This window comes from Sander lucioperca, chromosome 1 (genome assembly GCF_008315115.2).
Source record: "Sander lucioperca isolate FBNREF2018 chromosome 1, SLUC_FBN_1.2, whole genome shotgun sequence".
NCBI lineage: Eukaryota > Metazoa > Chordata > Actinopteri > Perciformes > Percidae > Sander > Sander lucioperca.
Genome location: NC_050173.1, coordinates 30,994,803 through 31,013,664, shown reverse-complemented (window position 1 = coordinate 31,013,664; position 18,862 = coordinate 30,994,803). Strand labels below are relative to the sequence as shown.

At 40.8% G+C, this 18,862-nt stretch overlaps 2 protein-coding genes across 6 annotated transcripts; both read left to right on the top strand.

The window, feature by feature from the left end:
• Positions 1-404: 404 nt before the first annotated feature.
• Positions 405-5,500, top strand: LOC116052605. 4 transcript variants are annotated; one of them, XM_036002234.1, is made up of 13 exons: positions 405-581; positions 1,327-1,363; positions 1,414-1,459; positions 1,636-1,794; positions 2,077-2,191; positions 3,343-3,393; positions 3,512-3,589; positions 3,718-3,774; positions 3,931-3,990; positions 4,128-4,192; positions 4,297-4,432; positions 4,685-4,749; positions 4,838-5,500. In XM_036002234.1, exons 3-13 carry the CDS (start codon positions 1,437-1,439, stop codon positions 5,031-5,033), a joined length of 1,005 nt encoding a protein of 334 aa, XP_035858127.1. In that variant the 5' UTR covers positions 405-581; positions 1,327-1,363; positions 1,414-1,436; the 3' UTR covers positions 5,034-5,500. The 4 variants fall into 4 exon arrangements, with proteins under 4 accessions (XP_035858127.1, XP_035858130.1, XP_031159272.1 ...); XM_036002237.1 differs by having other exon boundaries at positions 406-581; positions 2,080-2,191; XM_031303412.2 differs by lacking the exon at positions 1,327-1,363 and having other exon boundaries at positions 410-581; positions 1,412-1,459.
• Positions 5,501-5,737: 237 nt separating this feature from the next.
• Positions 5,738-18,758, top strand: slc24a6a (solute carrier family 24 member 6a). 2 transcript variants are annotated; one of them, XM_031303432.2, is made up of 17 exons: positions 5,738-6,331; positions 6,551-6,652; positions 8,309-8,385; positions 8,496-8,570; positions 9,067-9,151; positions 10,024-10,127; positions 10,289-10,363; positions 10,723-10,748; positions 10,881-10,934; positions 11,049-11,185; positions 11,494-11,663; positions 15,082-15,349; positions 15,709-15,875; positions 15,971-16,085; positions 16,300-16,412; positions 17,623-17,688; positions 17,907-18,758. In XM_031303432.2, the coding sequence occupies exons 1-17, from the start codon at positions 6,223-6,225 to the stop codon at positions 18,015-18,017; spliced, it is 1,854 nt and encodes a 617-aa protein (XP_031159292.1). In that variant the 5' UTR covers positions 5,738-6,222; the 3' UTR covers positions 18,018-18,758. The 2 variants fall into 2 exon arrangements, with proteins under 2 accessions (XP_031159292.1, XP_031159293.1); XM_031303433.2 differs by having other exon boundaries at positions 5,744-6,331; positions 11,494-11,582.
• Positions 18,759-18,862: the final 104 nt, after the last annotated feature.

The following is an 18,862-nucleotide window of genomic DNA, read 5'->3' as shown; positions in this document are numbered from 1 at the left end:
AACGTTTAATTTAATTATTTTATTTTTTGTATTTCGTGGTGTAATAGTAACATTTTGACTTTGAAACGTGTTTTTTGCAGTTCCAACAATTTTTAACATGGACGCTTGAGTAAAATCTACCTATTCAAATTTCATTCTAATGCAGAGAACCCAACACAGACCATTTAATTAATCACCAAGAGCCTGTCTTCGCAAACATTTCGTTTCTAAACAGGGGCACGTTCAATTTAAAAACCGTTTTGCTACGGTTTTCCAACGACATGTTTCCTCGAAAGGGTGTAAAACATATTAAAACTACATCCATGGTGTGAATTGAAACTACGTGCTCTGCATACACCACCGTTTTGTCTGGGCTGGGGCTTAATCTTTTTACAGGCACTGGGCTGAACCAGTGACTGTAAAAAAAATAAATAAAGAAGAATAAATAAAGGCTTGAAGGCGACCCAGGTTAGTGCCAGGTGCATGGTAACCTGGCAACGCAGGTTTCCTGCGCTTGGTTTAGCAGCCAGAACTACAATTTAGCTGCTGTCCTTTAGACCACAGTCTCTAGCTTAACCTTATTAGTTTGGAGTTACTCGGTGGTAAGTCATTTTTGTTGTCCATTTTAAAGCGGATATAAGTATAAAACGTTAGCAGTTTTAGTAGTATGCAAACATTTGGTCAACTTGTATCTACGGGTGGTATCATGCTAGCTAACTGACAAACTTTAGCTAGCTAAAGGTAGCATGTAGCTAATGTTACTAGCTAACTGAGTCTGTAAAACATCAATGAATTGATGATTGAAAAACACTAATACTTTTCTCCAACACGTAACGATACTTTCACATGTATGTGACTAGTTAGCATTTTAGCTAAACTAGCTGATCAATGATGAGTTTTAGCTAACATTACCTCAGTTCTTTTAAAAATGTGACTGTAACCAAAGTTGGATAACTCTAGCTAGCTATAGAAAGTTAACGTTAGCTACTTTTAAAATAGCCTTTTTCAAATATAATAAAGATGTTGTCAAAGTGCCCCCACTAATAAACTGGGAGTCATTTCAAATCCCAGAATCTCTCTTCTTTCTTTTTTTGTCAGGTAAAAACAGCCTTGAAAGCTTGGAAAATAGCTAAGATATTTTTGCGCTTCTCATTGCAGGGATTTCTGCTTTATGCAAAGTGTGTCTTAATTAATTAGTTATACAAGTAATGTTAATGTTAGATAAGTTAACTGGATCAGTCTAGTCCATCCTTAAAAGTTGTACATTGAGAGATTCACACCGTCAACACTATTCAGTGGACCACAGTCATAAATGTCAAAACTAATTTGTTTTTTTAATAAATAAAGACTGGAAGAAAACGGAAAATATATCTTACAAGTCGTGTTTTGCTCCTTATGTTAATTTGTTTGGTGGACCTTTGTCGATCACAAGCACCAGGGAGGAGTAAGCCAGCAGGATGGATGTCACAGAGGAGAACATGTGAGTGATGTTCACTGAATAAATCCACACACGAAAAAATGTTGCAATGGCACTGTATAGAACTTGATCTCGTGTGTGTGTTGGCATGTGGACATGCTAGTGTACGTGAATACACTTTGTACTTTTTATACACTCATAGCTTGTGTGTGTGTGTGTGTGTGTGTGTGCGCGCGCAGGACACCAACGGAGATGCTTGAGAAAATAACGGAGCTGGATTATGCTCACAGCCAACAGAGGGACCTGAATGCTAAAATCAGGCAATTGCTGGATGTTGCAGATGATGATATAGCAATGCTGCGCTCAGAGAACGTCAACCTCAGAAAACAAGTGAAAGCGTAACTAGTCACACACAATTGTCCCTACTCAGTAGCAGAAAGGTTCCTGAGCCGTATGATTATCAAACTTAACACTGCAATTATCTTTTAGCATATTAATGATCTGTTTGATTTTCCTGCTGCCTTTGACATGGCTTTTATTTTATATCTGTTTTGTCTTTGTTTTTTCAATGTTTTTGTTGCGCCAGCCCTGTTATCTTTGTTACTTAGTGCTTTTGAACTAGTGCTTTAACATTATGGTGAAAAAACGGTCAGCAGTAGGTAGATGTGTTTGTGTATCAGCAGCCTGGAGAAGAACATCAGTGAAGCACAGCAGGTTGAAGCAGAGCCTTGCAGTTCCCTCCTGTCCAATGACCTCAATGCAAAGAGATGCAGTGAACAAAAGATTCAGAAATTGGTGGGTAACCAGAAGTATAAGAAGGCAAAGCAACATCCTTGATGATATCTAGTCGTACATTGCAGTGATAAACTGCCCAGCTCTATTCCAGTGTTGCTTCAGGCAGAGCTCTGAGCTGCTACTAACTTAAATTAACATTCAAATGATTTGTGTAATCTTTTAGAAACCACTGTATTCTCATAGTTTGCTTCCTCATATCTCGTATGGTTCATTTGTGTCTTTTACTGTAGTCTAATCCAGGTCGTAGGTCGATGTATTCAGGCCCGCCCTCACTGCAGTGGCATCTCACTTGTAAACCTCAGAAGTATATGTCAAGGATTTTACTTTTTAGGCAACCTTTGACAAGAAAAAGGATAATTCCTCTTTAAAATTTCATCAATCAGATTTTTGTAATTTTTACTATGCATTTAATAAAAAATAATGGATTGCAAGTGTGTGTGTTTTTTTTTTTTTTTTTTTTTTTTTTTAAAAGGTTTATTTAGATAGGGACAGATACAAAAAAAACATAGATAAACTTCAACAGTCATCTGATGTATGTATCATAGTGTTTTTAGCCGAAGCTAATTCTCGACACTTGTCCCTAGTAGGGCTTTTGGTTACAAATAAAAATACAGATTTACATTATTATCAAAAATACAATAAAGATGAAATAAAAAGAAATGAAATGAAAATGTATACAATCAGAGCACAGTGTAAAAAACTAAATATGAGAGCAAGATTGTTCCCGAATTAGCCACAATTTGGTATTTTTTTTAAAAGTGGCTAATGTTGGGATACATTTCAAGTGGTCTGGCAGAAAGTTCAATAATTTTGCCACTTTTACTGAAAATGCAGTTTGGGCAAATGATGTTCTACGGAAAGGGATGCTACAATTGCCTTTTGACGCTGCTCAGGTGATGGTGTTGATCTATAATCATAAAATAGGGTAATACCAGCTAGGGTTTTATTACTATACAGCACTTTAACAGCCATCCTGTGGAGGTTTGGCATCAATGGTATATGTTATTTTTTCTTCCAAAGCCTTGCGCCTACTATGTTATAAACAATTCCAGGCTATTTTTGAGTCTTAATTACATTCAATGCAAATGCTATGCTTTTTCTTTTTACATATATATCCAGGTAACCCTTCATGTTGTTGTGTTTTTATGCAGGAGAAGGAAAACACCACGATAAAGGAACAGAATAAGAAGCTAACTACAGAGGTATGATATCTGTTACTTTTCACATAGCACTATGATCTGTCATCATATACTACAGTTAGAAGAGGTACAGACATTTCAAAACACTTGGCACATTTAAATGTCATTCTGACTTTTTCAGCTCAAGAGCTTCCAGCAAGAGAGAGACCAGGACAAGATTGGCTTGAGCAGGTTCAAGGTTTCACTTCAAACCCTGGAGGTAACACTATGGATTCAACTTGGAGATGTTTGATTATTTCTTTCTCTCCATTCATTCTACCGGTGTTTGCATTAGTCATGTTACATCGTCAAACCGCTTCTGATTTGTCATGTTGTGTGTTTCTTCAGCGTAGCATGGGAGAGGCTCAGTTAGAGCTGCTTAAAAGGGATGAGGTCATTCATCAGGTAGGAACACAGACAACAGCACTAGACTGACCAAAAAGTCAAAGATTTTCTCATAAAGATTGATCTTTCGCTTAGGACGTCAACATGAATATCTTGACAGTTCTTTGTCTTTTTAATTATTTGAACATCACATTTCTTCATGTGTGTTTGTTTTAGAAAAACTTGCAGTTAAAGCACTCGGAGGAGGCAATAGAAGAGTGCTCCAACATCATAAAGGTAAAGATGTTCTCAACCGTTTCTATTCAGTTAAGAAAGTAGAAAGAAAAGTATTCCCTCAGCTACCGACCGCTTTTAGATTAAGTCTTATCGGAATGAGCTGTTGAAGTGTGTCTGATCATGTTTCTTTGCTCCAGGATCTCAGGCTGACAAATCAGAAGCTGAGTGAGCAGTTGGAGAACAGACTGGAAGAGGCCTCATTGTAACTCTGACACATTATATCCTCTTGCTCTAAATATATCATGATGTACACTGAGTCGTCTGTTTGCAGTCATACTGTACTGTGTGTCTGCTGTTGGATTCTAGCGCTTTTGTGAATGACCTGATGGCAGAAAAGGAAGGATCGCTCAGTCCCCCTTTGTCCTTCGCAGAGGAAATGAATCTGCTGGCCTCTTCAGCTGAAGTGGAAATCAACACGTCAGACTCCACGTATCTTAGACATGTATGACCTCTCCCTCCTGTTTATAGACTTTTAAACTTGAGAGATTGTAAAAATCACTCAGTTGCCAGTTTATTTTGTTCACCTGGATAAAACTAATGCAGTCTTGCAGTAAGTGCTATAAAGTGGCAACTGGGTGTAGATTTAAGAGTATTCTGTACTTCCACAAGTGACCACTAGAGCGTGCCACTGTCAATCCAAAGACTGTGGATGTAGAAATGAGGGGATTAGTGATGTCTGGTACTGTATGTGCAGGAAGAACCTGAGGCGGAAGAGCTGCCGAAGCCTCCAAGTGTCACAGTAGATCTTCAGACCAAAAGGTACTTAAGCTTTACATCATAAAATGGCTCTGAATCATATTTCGTTACTTCATTCATAATCGTCCCTCTGGTTTCTCCATTGTCTAAGGTGTGCAGGTGTCTTGGAGACAGCCGTCCAGAGAGTAAGACTCTTTCTGCTGTTTGTCATTCTCACCGTTTTGGCCTTTGTGGCTTCAGGAAGCTGTACAGGAAACTTTTTTTCCATCAACACCTTGTGGAGTGGTGCACACCTGATGTTACAGCCCTACTGCAGTGTGCAATATGGGGCTTTACCTCCTATTTGATTTAAACACTCCCGCTTATAAACATGTTAACTATTTTTGGCTTATTGTTGTTGTTTTTTGTAGCTGAATATGTTTTCTACTAAACAGATCATAAGGCTAATGTTATTTTAAATAGTTTATTTTTTGCAAAAATACTAGCCTACATGAAATGTGCAGTGCGTTTTGCACATTTATTAGGAGTTTGTGCACTGATTTAGAAGAAGAGATGTATGAAATAATTTGTTTTTATTGAAACATGTCTTGCTCTAATCCATGTTTATATAAAAAGAAATTGCTTAATAGTTCATATTTTCTTAGTCCTGGCCACTACACATCGACTTAAAACCGTACTCACCTGCTCTTATGTACATTGTAGAAGTTTTTGTTTGCTGTATTGTTTCTTTCGTTGAAATACAAAGGGAATTTTGTACTTTGGTTGTATTTTGTACTTTGGATTTTACTTACATTAAAGTAGTTTTACGAAGGGATCTCTTTGTGGTCAGTATGGGGAAAGGGTTACAGCAGCCAATAACTCATTCATGGCCATGTGAGTATGGTATGAAGATACGCTTGAATACATGTGAACCAAAGAGATGAGTTCTTGACGAGAGTAGCAGTCCAGTCTGCCACTATAAGACCGTTTGTTATTATTATTATCAGGTTAGTATCCCAGTTACACTACAACATTCATTAATAAATAATTACTTTTCACATTTTGAATTACGTGCTCCAGTAAAAGTGTATCTATGCCTTCCAGTCGCCCCTCCCAGCTGAAGGCGCTCCCTGGTGGTCTTGTCTGTGACATAGGAAAACACCCCCTCCCATACGGAAAATCATAAAGTGGGGGATCAAATGTAGGACAGGAGGGACGAGAGGATGGTCTGAATCGAGGGATGTTTTTTTATAGCATAGCTGGCTGATGATTCATTTTGTGTGTGCTGGAGTTTGAGCTCGCGGATGCTGCGTGGGGACTGACTCGTGCTGAGATGCTAATGACAGGCCAAACCTATCAAGCATCCTCCTGTGTCGTGGTTGGAGCCCAAAGCTAAATAGCTGAAAGACTATAAATCGGGAAAAGAGAGCCAAAGGCCAGTTTTTATCCAGTCTGTATAACGGGGACCGCACCGGCTGTGTGAGGAGGAGTGGCGGCGGCGTCGGCAGCAGGGACATGTTCTGAGCGGAGAGCCGGCGAGCGGCGGAGGCTGGCGGGATGAAGGCGCCGAGGAGACCGAGGCAGACGCGGCTCCTCCCCCGGTTCTGCGTCTGTGCAGTCGGTCTGCTCGCAGCCGCCTGGATCTTTAACTTCAACGATGTTACAGGTGCTTTTCAAGGAAACTACACATGCAAATGTCGTGATTTCATCTACAGTAAACACATCCGTGTGTTGTCTATGACCATGCAATTCACATTATTTAAATGTTAGATTGCAGTAATAATACAGATAATTATAACCTTAAACGAGTGTTTTTAGCAGCACAGTAGACAAAATAAATACAAGTTGGGTAAATTTACTGTATTTATATGTCAATCCTTTTTAGGCTCCAATGCACCCACTGTGGATCACGACATCTCCTTGTCCAAGAAAGAGCTCATGCAGCAAGAGAAAGACAACAATGAAAATGACAGTATTTCTAGATCCGGTGAGACATTTTTGTGTGTGTGTGCATCGATCTACCTCTCCCTCCACCTCATCCCTCATTGCTTCTAACTCTGCACATCTAGATGTTTAAACAGTTAGGCCTTTGAGGGGACCCAGTTGCTAGGAAACTGAATGCTGAATTTGTGGTTGGATAGCTTGTGCATCTGGAGCTGTTCAAAGTGCCTGCCATGACCTGCTGATTAGTAGCCTCTCATCATCAGTTCTCTCTTTGCTTGTGTGTGTGCTTGGATCTAATTGGCTGTTTTGAAAGACTGAGAGAGAAGCAGTGACGGCATCTTACAGTCTGATGTGAGATGAAGAGATTTTGTATCCAATTACAGAGAATATATTGAGCTAGAAAAACTGCCTTGAGGGGAAACAGTACAGATTAACTTCAAGGCCTCAAAGACATGTTCTTCCTATTAACAAATTGCTATTTTCAAGAGCACCATCTTGTTGGTGATAAAAATATACGGTTTGATCCGCGTCTAAACAAAATCATGTGACAGGTTGTCATAATATCACACACCATATTTGTGTCTCTATCCCGACATGTGATGCATGTTAGCCGCTGACTAACTGCACAATGTTGCCTCTGTGCAGGATCTCGACACTTCAGTCACACTTGTTTCCCACGTTTGTTACCTTTCTCTTCAATGGAGGTTTTATGAATCCTGACTCACAAATAAATCAGAAAGTCACTTGAGAGGTTTCTTTATTGTTATTTTGAGCTCCCTCATAATAAAAGCTTCTTTATGGTGCAGTGAGTCGTGGCATTAGATCGAGCTTATGTGCAAGATGTTGCAGTCTAGCAAAACACTACAGAAACCTTACAGTTTGAAAGAGGGTGGTAGCGATGCGTCGTCTAACACAGCCAAATTTGATGCCTCTAAAGGTTGACTTCATAGGAATCGCTGGCTTTATTGAAAGAGTTGGAAACCTGGGTGCAGATGACATGAGTGACAGTGTGAAGTCTCACGATGAACCATTAAAAAAAGGGCTGAAAACTCAATTATAATGCAATTTAACTGGTGTCGTGTGGCAAACGTTTTAACCTCGAGCTGTCTCAGCCCTTGTTGCTAGGGGATACAACCGGACACACATCCAACAAAGTCATACACACACCCACACATTTCACAAAAAAGTGACTGCAAATTACGATTATTTTCATTGATTATTAATTAATCTACTGATTGTTTTTTCTCCATTAAACAGTCCAAAACCCCAAGATATTCTGTTTACAATCACATAAGACAAAGAATAGCAAAACCATGATCACCTTTAGTTTTCAGCCTGGACCCAACAGCCAAAAATCCCTGCTGAGGCTCCTCTTAGAGGTCAAAGGGCACAACAACTCCTTTGAATACAGAGGTGCATGACCATGGAATACCTTTTATTTCAAAAGTTAAAAATCAATAAAAGCAATCCTAAAAGTGACAGGGAGTCAATGGAGAGAAAGATTAACAACAGCTCTTCTAATTTGAGAGGCGGGAACTTGGGCTGTTGAAATAACGATTCGTTGATTTTAAGAATACTTGTCGACTGATTCTTCTGTGGATCAACTAATCAATCCATCCACTAATTGTTTCAGCTCTAGTCCAGGAAGTGCCCCCATTTTACACATCATTAGATTACTCTCTGTCCATCTCTTCTCCAGCTATCAGTGATTTTCCTGAAGACCTCTTCACTCTGGAGCAGAAGAGACAGGGAGCGGTAGTCCTTCATGTTCTCTGTGTGAGTATCGGCTCTTCCTAAATGGATGCTTCATTTTGTTGCATTAAACTCACAAACCGAAACGCTTATATAAGCCATATGGCCAATAATGTCTCTCCTCTATTTCACAGGCAATCTACATGTTTCATGCACTGGCCATCGTGTGTGATGTTTACTTTGTGCCATCACTGGAAAAAGTATCAGAGGTATGAACTAAAGACATATGTAATAAATAAATAAAATCATGTAGGACATATAGTAGAGTTTTTTTTAACAAGAAAGAGAGTTAGTTTAGTTTAGAGTCTACAGTTAGATTGTTGATGTTGTCTTTGTGTTTTTCAGGTGTTAACTGGGATTTTTACAAAGCATCTGTTTATTTTATTTTCATCCAAACCTTTAAAGGATAAATGCTGCATTAGTCCAGATATCAAAACTTATGTCTTCCCCACCTGTATCACCCAGCCCCAAGCACATTTGTTTTAATTGAAAGATTATATATATATATATATATATATATATATATATATATATATATATATATATATATAAAGGCTAAACATTTTCTCCAAATATCTATGCACTGTAGTTTTTAGCAAACATTACTCAAACATGAGTACAAGTGCATTTGCTGGGGAAACTTGTCAATTGTGGATCAACAGCCTCATCCTTCAATCATTAAACTTGTCTTCCTCTGTCCTCCAGAACCTTCAGCTCAGTCAGGATGTTGCCGGGGCAACCTTCATGGCAGCTGGAAGCTCCGCCCCCGAGCTCTTCACCTCTCTGATTGGTCAGTAGGGTGTTCGTCTAATCGATTTCTCACTCTCAGGGATTAGCCCAATGATTGCCCCATTAGTGCTCCAATTACCTGCAATCATAGACATCTTCACCTGATCAGGACTGAGGGGAGTCAAGTTCATGTCGGCACTGATTTCAAGTAGACAAAGACGGCGAGAAGAGCACATTTCATTTTTGCTTGATGGTTTACCAGCTCACCTGCACATTTATTAAGTGTTTTTTTTCCCTACAGATCATTAGGGTTTCAGTAAATATGGACATAGATTAAAAAATACACTTTGGGTAGAAAAGATCCAGGCATTGGCATCGATGAGATTAAAGTTTCCATGGTGAAATTTTGACAAAATAAGGACATTGTTCACAGTGTTTGGAAACTTTGGCCCAGATATAAAACAGATACAGAAACCATCGTACACATGTCGTGGTAATAATAGGGATTATCCTGGACACTGCTACTTTTTTAGAAGGCATAACATACAGTTTAATAAAATTGAAGCAGATGTATTGTTTTGATTTGTAAGAATGAAAACTTTGCTTCTAAATCCATGTGGCTAAAGGACATTTTCTCATATATTGCCTCTGAAATAATCTATTTTATTCTCAAATGAAAAATAGGCTGGCCTTTACATGTATTAAAGTGACTTTAGGCAATATAAATAGCATAAAATAAAAAGATATCTGCCCAGCCCCCTTGGTTATGTATATATGTAATATTTCTGTTTAGAGGAGAGAGATGTTAAGCCTAACTTTTTACACATTTATGTATGGGAGAGAGATACAATCCATCATTTCTTACAGATTGCCACATTACTTTAGTTTTTGCTGATGATTTATGGCTTGCTCTTTCCTGTTCTGTGTTTTTAGGGGTGTTTATCACAAAAGGAGACGTGGGTGTGGGAACTATTGTGGGATCAGCTGTCTTTAACATCCTGGTCATCATCGGCCTCTGCGGCATCTTCTCTGGACAGGTCCAGCTTAAGCTAAAATGAGAACTGATCTCACCTTTTCCGAGCTAATAAAACTCATTAAACATAAAAGCAGAGTAACTGTATTTTGTATTTTAGTTTTTTTTTTTTTCATTACATCTTACAACATTTGCTTGACTTTACTGTGTGTCTTCTCTTTCCAGACCATCTCTCTGAGCTGGTGGCCTTTGTTTCGTGATGCTGCCTTCTACATCCTGTCCATACTGGTGCTTATCCTGGTGAGAAACTCCCCATTTAATTCCTCCAGAAACGACAGTATATATAGCTACCAGTAGAGAGAAAATACTCACGTCATACAATATTTTATTATGCTTGACGATACTGGATTTCTGAGGCCAATATTAATTCATTATCCTATCAGTCATTAATTAATATTATTAGCACATTACATGTTTTCAATAGCATCCCTTAAAAGTGTTTGGTTTTTAGAATTGTAACCAAGATGTGACAAGCTAATAGGAGTCAATATATTGGCCAATATTAGCTAATCAATCCTTTTTATGTTCCTTTGACAAGACATGTAAAAAGATTTATTTTTTATGGTGTAATTAAAGTATATTTTCATTGTATTTTCCAGGTGATCTATGATGAAAAAGTCATGTGGTAAGAGTGTAATTAAACTCTATTATAATTCAGCAGCCTATGTTGTTTGAATATCAGGTTGCAGGATAGACTGTCATTGTGATGAATGTAGTATTAATGAATCTTTGTTGGTGTTTGTGTGCATGTTTTAAGGTGGGAGACCATCATCCTGATCTCTATGTACGGAATCTACATAATCATCATGAAGTGAGTGTCTTTTTTTCCTCCCTCTCACATTTCTATCCTGTTGGTATCAAGCCACCACGCGCTCTACATCTTTGTGTGTGTGTGTGTTTGGTGTGTGTGTGTGTGTGTGTGTAGGTTCAACAGATCTCTGCGCAGCCTGGCAGAGAGACACTGCAGCAGGGCAGGTCAGCCGTGTCTGAGCCGCCTGCGACGGACGACTGCTGTCGGAAACGTTGGAGACTGTGACAACGACATGGTGCCGCTGAAGCCAGGTGCAGCCGCTCGTGTTTGCATGCGTGCATGTGTACATCCAAAACATTAAAAAAGTTTCCCTCAGTCTCTCTCAGAGCAGCGTTCAACAGACCTAGTGACACAGTTAAGGCTGCCTTTCAAACCCTGTGGAATTCCAACAGGCTGAAATAGAACAAGACCGCTTAGATTTGTTCTCCACTTTTTCTATCACTCTGTCTATTTTGTCTTCCTGTTTGTCTGCTGTCTATCGTTTATCTTATTAAGCTATCCTCTCCTATCCACTGATATCTCCTGCCAACCTCCATCCATCTCCCTGCACGTTTCCCAGATTCATGTGCGGTGGCCGGCCAGGACTCAGGGGTGGTGATGGTGGATGAGCTGCTGAACCTGCACCCCCACCAGCTCTCCTTCTCAGAGGCAAGCCTCCGCCTTCTCATTACCCCGCATTTCCCCCCCTTCACCCGCCTGCGCATGGCAGGACGCATGGTCATCAACGAGGTACACCACACGTGCTCGCACCCTGCACATAACGTCCAAGTTCCACCGGGTTTTTTCGGCTAGATTGGTGGGTATTTAAATGTGCGTGTGCATCATTTAAAAAAAGAAGAAGCAATATGTCACTGTCAAATTAACATGGTCATATTGGTCAAACCGTACCATAAATATAATGAAGGATCACTGCACTACACCAGGTATTTGTAAATCCGTTCTTAGGTTTGTGTTGTAAAGTCCTCCTTAAGTTCTTAATACCTACTCGCTAGTTTTTTTTATTGAATTGTGTTGCACCATTAAAACATATGGATGTCACTGTAGCGTCACAAGTTGTAACTTAACTGCCAAAAAAGCAGTTTTTTTTATGTATATGTTTACATGGAGAAATGTGTGTTTCAGAGTTAAGGCGGATTTATGGTTGTACGTAGGCTCCACGCAGAACCTACAACGTAGCCTAGGTAAGTGGCCTACGCTGTTGTGAGGATTTATACTTCTGTGCTGGTGTGCCTGCGTCGTTCTAGCGTATCTCTTTAAAAGAATAGCAGAGCCGGTATGTGTGTGCGCGTGGGGAGTGTGTGGTAGAGCAAGTGAGAGAGTGACAGGGATTAGCTTCGGAACGAGTACAGACTCCGGCAGTGGAGATGGAGAAACAAAGTGTCTCCCCTGTGCTTTCTGACCACGGTTGGAAAGCCGTAGCAGGAAAAGTTAACCCTCTCATTAATTACATGTTGTTCACGGAGAAGGAGAACCTGGAAATTAGTGGTGGGCAGATCGATCCAAATATTGATAATATCGATACCAACGTTGGTATTGATACCAGTATAATGCACTGCTGCAGTTTCATCAAAAAGGCGACCTGGCTGTCTGTGTCTGTATAAGTGCCGTTGCTTTCAAATGCCGCTCCTGTCACAGCGCGGAAAAGGCACACTTTGCTCCTCCTCCCCCCTCTTGTGATTTGATGTTGTACCGTCACATGACTCGGCGAACAAGCAAGCAATCAGCCAGGCCCGGCAGCAGCCAGCAGCACACACACACAAGCAGGACAGAGATGGAGCAGAAGAATGGCAGAGAGGAAGAGGAGCACTCTGTGGCTGTAGTCTCAGGCCAAAAATGAAACAACGGCAAGCTGCATAATTTGTAAAAGGGCTATAAGATACAGTGTTAACACAACAAATTTATACAAGCATATGAAAATTCTGTCCTGGGTTTAACTTATTAATAATCCAAAGGAAAAATCACAAAAACACTTAAAGGTCATGAGAATTTATTCAGATTTAGCAATTTGATGATGAATCCTTAATTATTAAAAAGTATCGGTGTAGTTCAATCAGGAGAGACTTCGTTGCAGATATGCAAACATTTATTACTAACATATAACCAAACAAGTACAAACATAATTATTTGGAGATTAGACTCCATTGTAAAGGGGTATCTATACAACTAATGTTTAGGAAAACCAAACACATCCCCCAATGGAATCTAGACACTGGTGGTGGTGGTGAGAAAATCCGAAACTTAAATGGGCCGTCGCCGGGAGAAGACCGATACACCGTCGAAAATGCCTGGAGGTAGAAGGGGAGGAGGCGGGTCGCACTCTCGTCTGAAAATACAACTGACAGAAACGGGAGAGAGAAGATATTTAAAACAAGGTAGTCAAGCTGTGATTGGATAGAACATAAGTGCCCGATTCTAATTGGTATACAGAACCAAACCACCCAGCTGATCAGTTAAAGAGAACAGAGACAACGTATTAGAAGTCTCCCTGACAGAATTTACACTGAGCTACATTTGTTGCGGTCTGCGTCGCTGCGACATGTAGTTACATTTCTGGAGAGGTGCACGTCAGGCAGCATAGGGTATAGCGTAGGGTACAGCGTAGGGTACAGCATAGGGTACAGCGTAGGGTACAGCGTAGGGTACAGCGTAGGTCAGGGTGCGAACTACGGGGGAGCTAGGGGGAGCTTTGCTCCCCTTAATAAGACATGGGCTCCCATGAAAACGTGATTTGTGAAATTTTGGGGGGGTCTCTAAAAATATTGACAGTGTGTCATTTTGACCTGCAATTTCAGTTTTGTGTAATTTGATCATCGTGGATTATTATGTGTAAAATTGCAAAAATATTATTCATTCATTCATGCATGACGGCGATTTAAACCTAATTCACTTCAATAAAGATAACTATACATGCTATACTTGTCATGAGCATCAAGGCGTGGCGGCGCTGTGGTGCAAATTCAACTCTTGTTTAGTACATGTTAACTCAAAGATTCGTAGAAAAAATATAAACGATGGAGGCCATTAATCGGCGCGCAAAGTCGTTGAAATCCATTCTGCAGTTAGCATCATATAGCCATGGCAAAAAGAAAACAAGGCAGTTTAATTCATTTTGGTTTTACTAAGAAATTGTGTAGTGATGACGTTAATAGCACGACCGGGTCACCTGCTCCAAGCCTTGTTGGCACACCTCCCGCCGGGGTGACAACGCAAGAAGAAGCTGAAGAAATAATGTCCTCTCTGGCTGAAGATGGTGGTGGTAACAGCTCGTCACAGGCCGGTCACGATCCTAACCCCTCTCGCTCCTCTCTCCTGTTAAATTGGAACAGCCAGCAGTGGAGAGACTGGAAGAGCCGATATACATGGCACCAAAGGCCACAGTATAGTTCGAAGACTGGCGTAGGGTACAGCGTAGGGTATGGCGTATCTATAGCAGAAAATGTGCAGCATTATATGGATTTATTGGAAAAACGTCAGTGAGAAAGTTGTTTTTTCATAGTTGCTTACTTTGCTGTACAGAACCGTAGAGGTCATATTCTTTCATTCCTCCCACAATCGGCCATTACCAGAAATCTTTTAGCTTTAGCTCCATATGCACTGGAAGAAAAGTCCATTTAAGTTTGCTGGTGGTGTTTTTGGTAATAATTATGTTTTTAGTTGCCATATTGATTTGTTGAATTTGTTAACAATTTATCAATAGCAAAGATACTAGTCACAGCGCAGTGTTTGTACAGGAGCTTTGCAGGTAGACAAAAAAGAGGGGGATACATTTTTGATGGCATATCAAACACACACACACACACACACACACACACACACACACACCTTGTGCATAATATTATCCCAGACACAAGCAGACAGTAAGCAGACTCAATCTTCAAATCTGCTTCCTCACTCTCTCGGCTCTCCTGCATGTGTGCTTGCCATTTCCAGTGCCAAATTAAAGTGTGACTTCCACTGCTGCCCCTGCTCTGTACCATGCCCCCGATCAAAGCTTTCCAAATCCCCCTCTGGTGAAGACATGCCTGGCTGCCAGGTCTCATATTGTTAGCTACAGTCAGATGAAGTAGTTTGTCATGTCATTTTCTTTTCTTCTTTTTTCCCTTCTTTCTTTTCTCTGACTTCACCCTCACTCCCTCCCCACCCACAGAGGCAGAGGCTGATTCGGGCCCGGGGTGGCCCAGAGGAAGGGGGAGCCTCGGGCGAGGAAGGCTTGGGTCCTAACGGGTCGTGGGGGAGGGAGAACGGGACGGTGGCCGAGGGAGACAAGCAGCCGCTTGAGGGAGAGAGGGAGAGGGGTAAAGAGACGGGGGGAGAGACAGGTGGGGTAGCACATCCTAAAGAGGAAGAGGAAGAGGATGAAGAGCAGGAGGAAGGAGAGGAGGAGAACACTCCTTTCAAACCCTTCGTCCTGCCACGTGAGTGTTATGCACACTTTGCATCTTTTCATGTGTCAAATATAAAACTAAAGCTAGAAAATCTCTCAGGTTCACACTGAAAGCTTCCTCTGGCTTTTTCACATACTTCCAGTGTTATAGATGGATTCATTGCTAATCATGGAGCTAATTAAAAAGAGATGATACTAAGATTCACAGGCCGTGCCACATTAATAATTTAGAAGTTTAGATGAATCTGCAATGATCCCTGTGGGGAAACGTGTGTGTGTGTGTGTGTGTGTGTGTGTGTGTGTGTGTGTGTGTGTGTGTGTGTGTGTGTGTGTGTGTGTGCGCGTGTGTGCGTGTGTGCGCGTGCACGTGTGTTTTCATAATGTCCTCAGATGGTTGGTGTGTGCGTCTGAAGTGGCTGCTCTCTTGGCCCGTGAGCATCCTACTTTACTTCACCGTCCCCGACTGTAACCTGCCGCGGTGGGAGCGCTGGTACCTGCTCACCTTCCTGTCCTCCACGCTCTGGATAGCCCTATTCTCCTACCTCATGGTCTGGATGGTACGAAACGCACTAATGCACTTGCACGTGCACACACACAAACACGCACACACACATAAATACATACAGCCTCTTCCCTCTGTGTTTCTGTCTAGGTGACCATAATCAGCTACACACTTGGAATCCCAGAAGTCATCATGGGCATTACTTTTCTGGCAGCCGGCACCAGTGTCCCTGACTGCATGGCCAGCCTCATCGTTGCTCGACAAGGTGTGCGTGCATGCGTGCGTGTGTGTGTGTGTTTTACATTGTTGAATCATTTCAACTTTGCATATTTTGGTATGTTACAAAACTAAATCAAGTTTATTCTTGACCAAAAAATAAAAAAACTCAAGCTGTTTGACTGGATTTCTAATGTCATTTGAATGTCTTCCAACTACATATTTACACCTAAATTTCATTGTGTGTATGTCAAATGTTGCAGGGATGGGCGACATGGCTGTTTCCAACTCCATTGGCAGTAATATCTTTGATGTGCTTCTGGGCCTGGGCTTCCCCTGGGCCCTGAGGACTCTCATTGTCAGCTACGGATCAGTGGTAACACCAGCTGTTTTCTCTACCTGATATCTTGTACAGCTGGCTTGACCTATGATCCTAAAAACATAGCGATATCCCACTGGTTATCTCATCTCTCTCCCCCTTTTAAAATACTTTTAAAATACTTCTGTAGGTAGAAGGTAGAATACGAAGGGAGTATCGCTAAAGCCAAAGAGAGAACGCAGCGGTGATCGAGCGAGCTAGAGAGTGAATAAAGAGAGGGAGAGCCGTAGAAAGCAGTGAATCAGAGGAATAAAAAAATATGTTTTCAGATTGTTTCACAGCTGTTATGTTCCAAAGTACATATAAACACACGCAACACACCTTGTCGGATTATGAGTAAAAGCAGAGCTTCATCCTGTCTGTTTCTGTGTGTGTGTGTGTGTGTGTGTGTGTGTGTGTGTGTGTGTGTGTGTGTGTGTGTGTGTGTGTAGGTTAGAGTTGTGCGTCGATATGAGACACTGAGGGACAAAGCTGCGTTGGCTGAGATTGGCTGTACAACCTGCGTTATTGGCTTGGGGTTACACACTCACGTGGGGCCCCAAGGCACTTTGTTGACGCCCATAAACGTCATGCACACCAAAAGATAAGAAGAAAAGAGAAAATACAGGCAGAGGGCAGGGTCTCTGCAGATACAGACACCACCACACACTTCTAGTGATCATCATCAAGTGATGATTGAGAGGGATTATTTGTTTATTAGTCTATACCATGTTCTATTAGCCTTATTAAGGTTTTATAACACCGTCCTGTTATGCCTTTGAAGGGGCTGTACTCGATATTCAAAAAAAAGTGGTCTGGGATTGCCTCCACACGGCTCTTACAACTTGTCAAATTCTGGCGCTTTCTCATCCCATACACATGGCATCTACATGCACTCACGTGCACACGCAGAGAACCGAGAAGCTCAGATTACAACACATAGAGGGAGTGTGACTTCATTCTCTGCCCAGGACGCCATTACTCCACGATATCTTTACATAGCAAATAATTGTTTATGTCTGTATTAAAGTTCTGAATATGGAAGACAGCCCCTTTAAGTCTGAATATTGTTCCGCATTTAAAAGAAGAAATTAAGTCTTTATATGTGAATGTACAATACATTACTGTATTTAAGTATAGTACAACACCGTGAATGAACTTTGTAAGACATGGAATTTATCATTGTGTGGTTTCAACATGTTAATGCTTTATCATCTCTGGCTTTTAGGTGACAATTAACAGCAGAGGCCTGGTGTACTCAGTGATTCTTCTGTTGGCCTCAGTCATACTCACTGTGAGTTCTGTCTGATCATTATTGTTAAAAAATCTGTTAATTCATATAGTTATTTCTTAGATTGTAACATGAGTCTGCACCAACATCAGCTGCCTGATTTTCCTCTTATCTTTTTCCTGTCAAGGAGAGCCCTTGTCTCTGTTTCCAGACTCAGGAAATTATATTTAGGGCAGTGCAACAGGAAATGAAGTTCTCTCTTTCCATCCATCCCTCCTCAGGTCCTGTGTGTCCATCTGAACTGCTGGAAGTTGGACCGCAGACTGGGACTCTGTCTCATACTGCTCTATGCCATCTTCCTCCTCTGCTCCATCGGCTTTGAGAGTTTGTAGAGGACATTCACACTCCCTGTACACATGCACGCAGAGTCATGGTCCAACTTGTTTTCCACATTCAGTGCTGCCGTTATTCATTAAATGTACAGACAGATGAATTTTCATTTCACTTTAAGGGTGGCTGTACATGTTTAAGCAGCGTTACTTCAACACTGGCTGCCTGAAAGCTACGTTGTTTACCTTTGATAAACGAGTATTTTACATAGTTTTGTACCGAGTACCTCCAGCCCAGATTTTGTGAAATCAGACCCAACTGATTATGCATTATGTTTCACAACAAATTTACAAAGTATTGAATTTGTATTCTGAAACAAAGAATAATGTATAAGGAATCCTAAAGTCGGTTAATTTACTTATTAATACTTTATGACTGCCACGAGTAACGTCAATGACCAGATGATTACACATGTAAGTTTATATAGTTGCTTCTCATTGTGTGAAGTTATTTTATGTACATTTTTATGTCGAGTTTTCATCACGCCTTTGTATCTGTAGTTGTAAACAGCAAAGCATGGCTGATCATCACGCTACAGTTAATTGCACTGAGCCACTGTTGTCTTGGCCTTGTACATAACGTAACACCCCCCCCCCCCTTTCCTCCAAGCTTCTCAGCACAGAGGTGGTGTTTTTGTGCTGGAATAAGGCGACTGTATGCTACAAGGTGTTTTTGAATGTCTGTGTTTGGAGAGAGACGTTGAGTGTGTGTTGTTAAGTTCAATAAAATGTTTTGTTCTGTGAGATTTCTCTTTTGTCGTTTGTAAATTTCTTCACTTGTTTCACAAATTACTGTAATAAATGTAACAAGAATTAGAGCAACATATTAAGAATGAACTATGTACTAT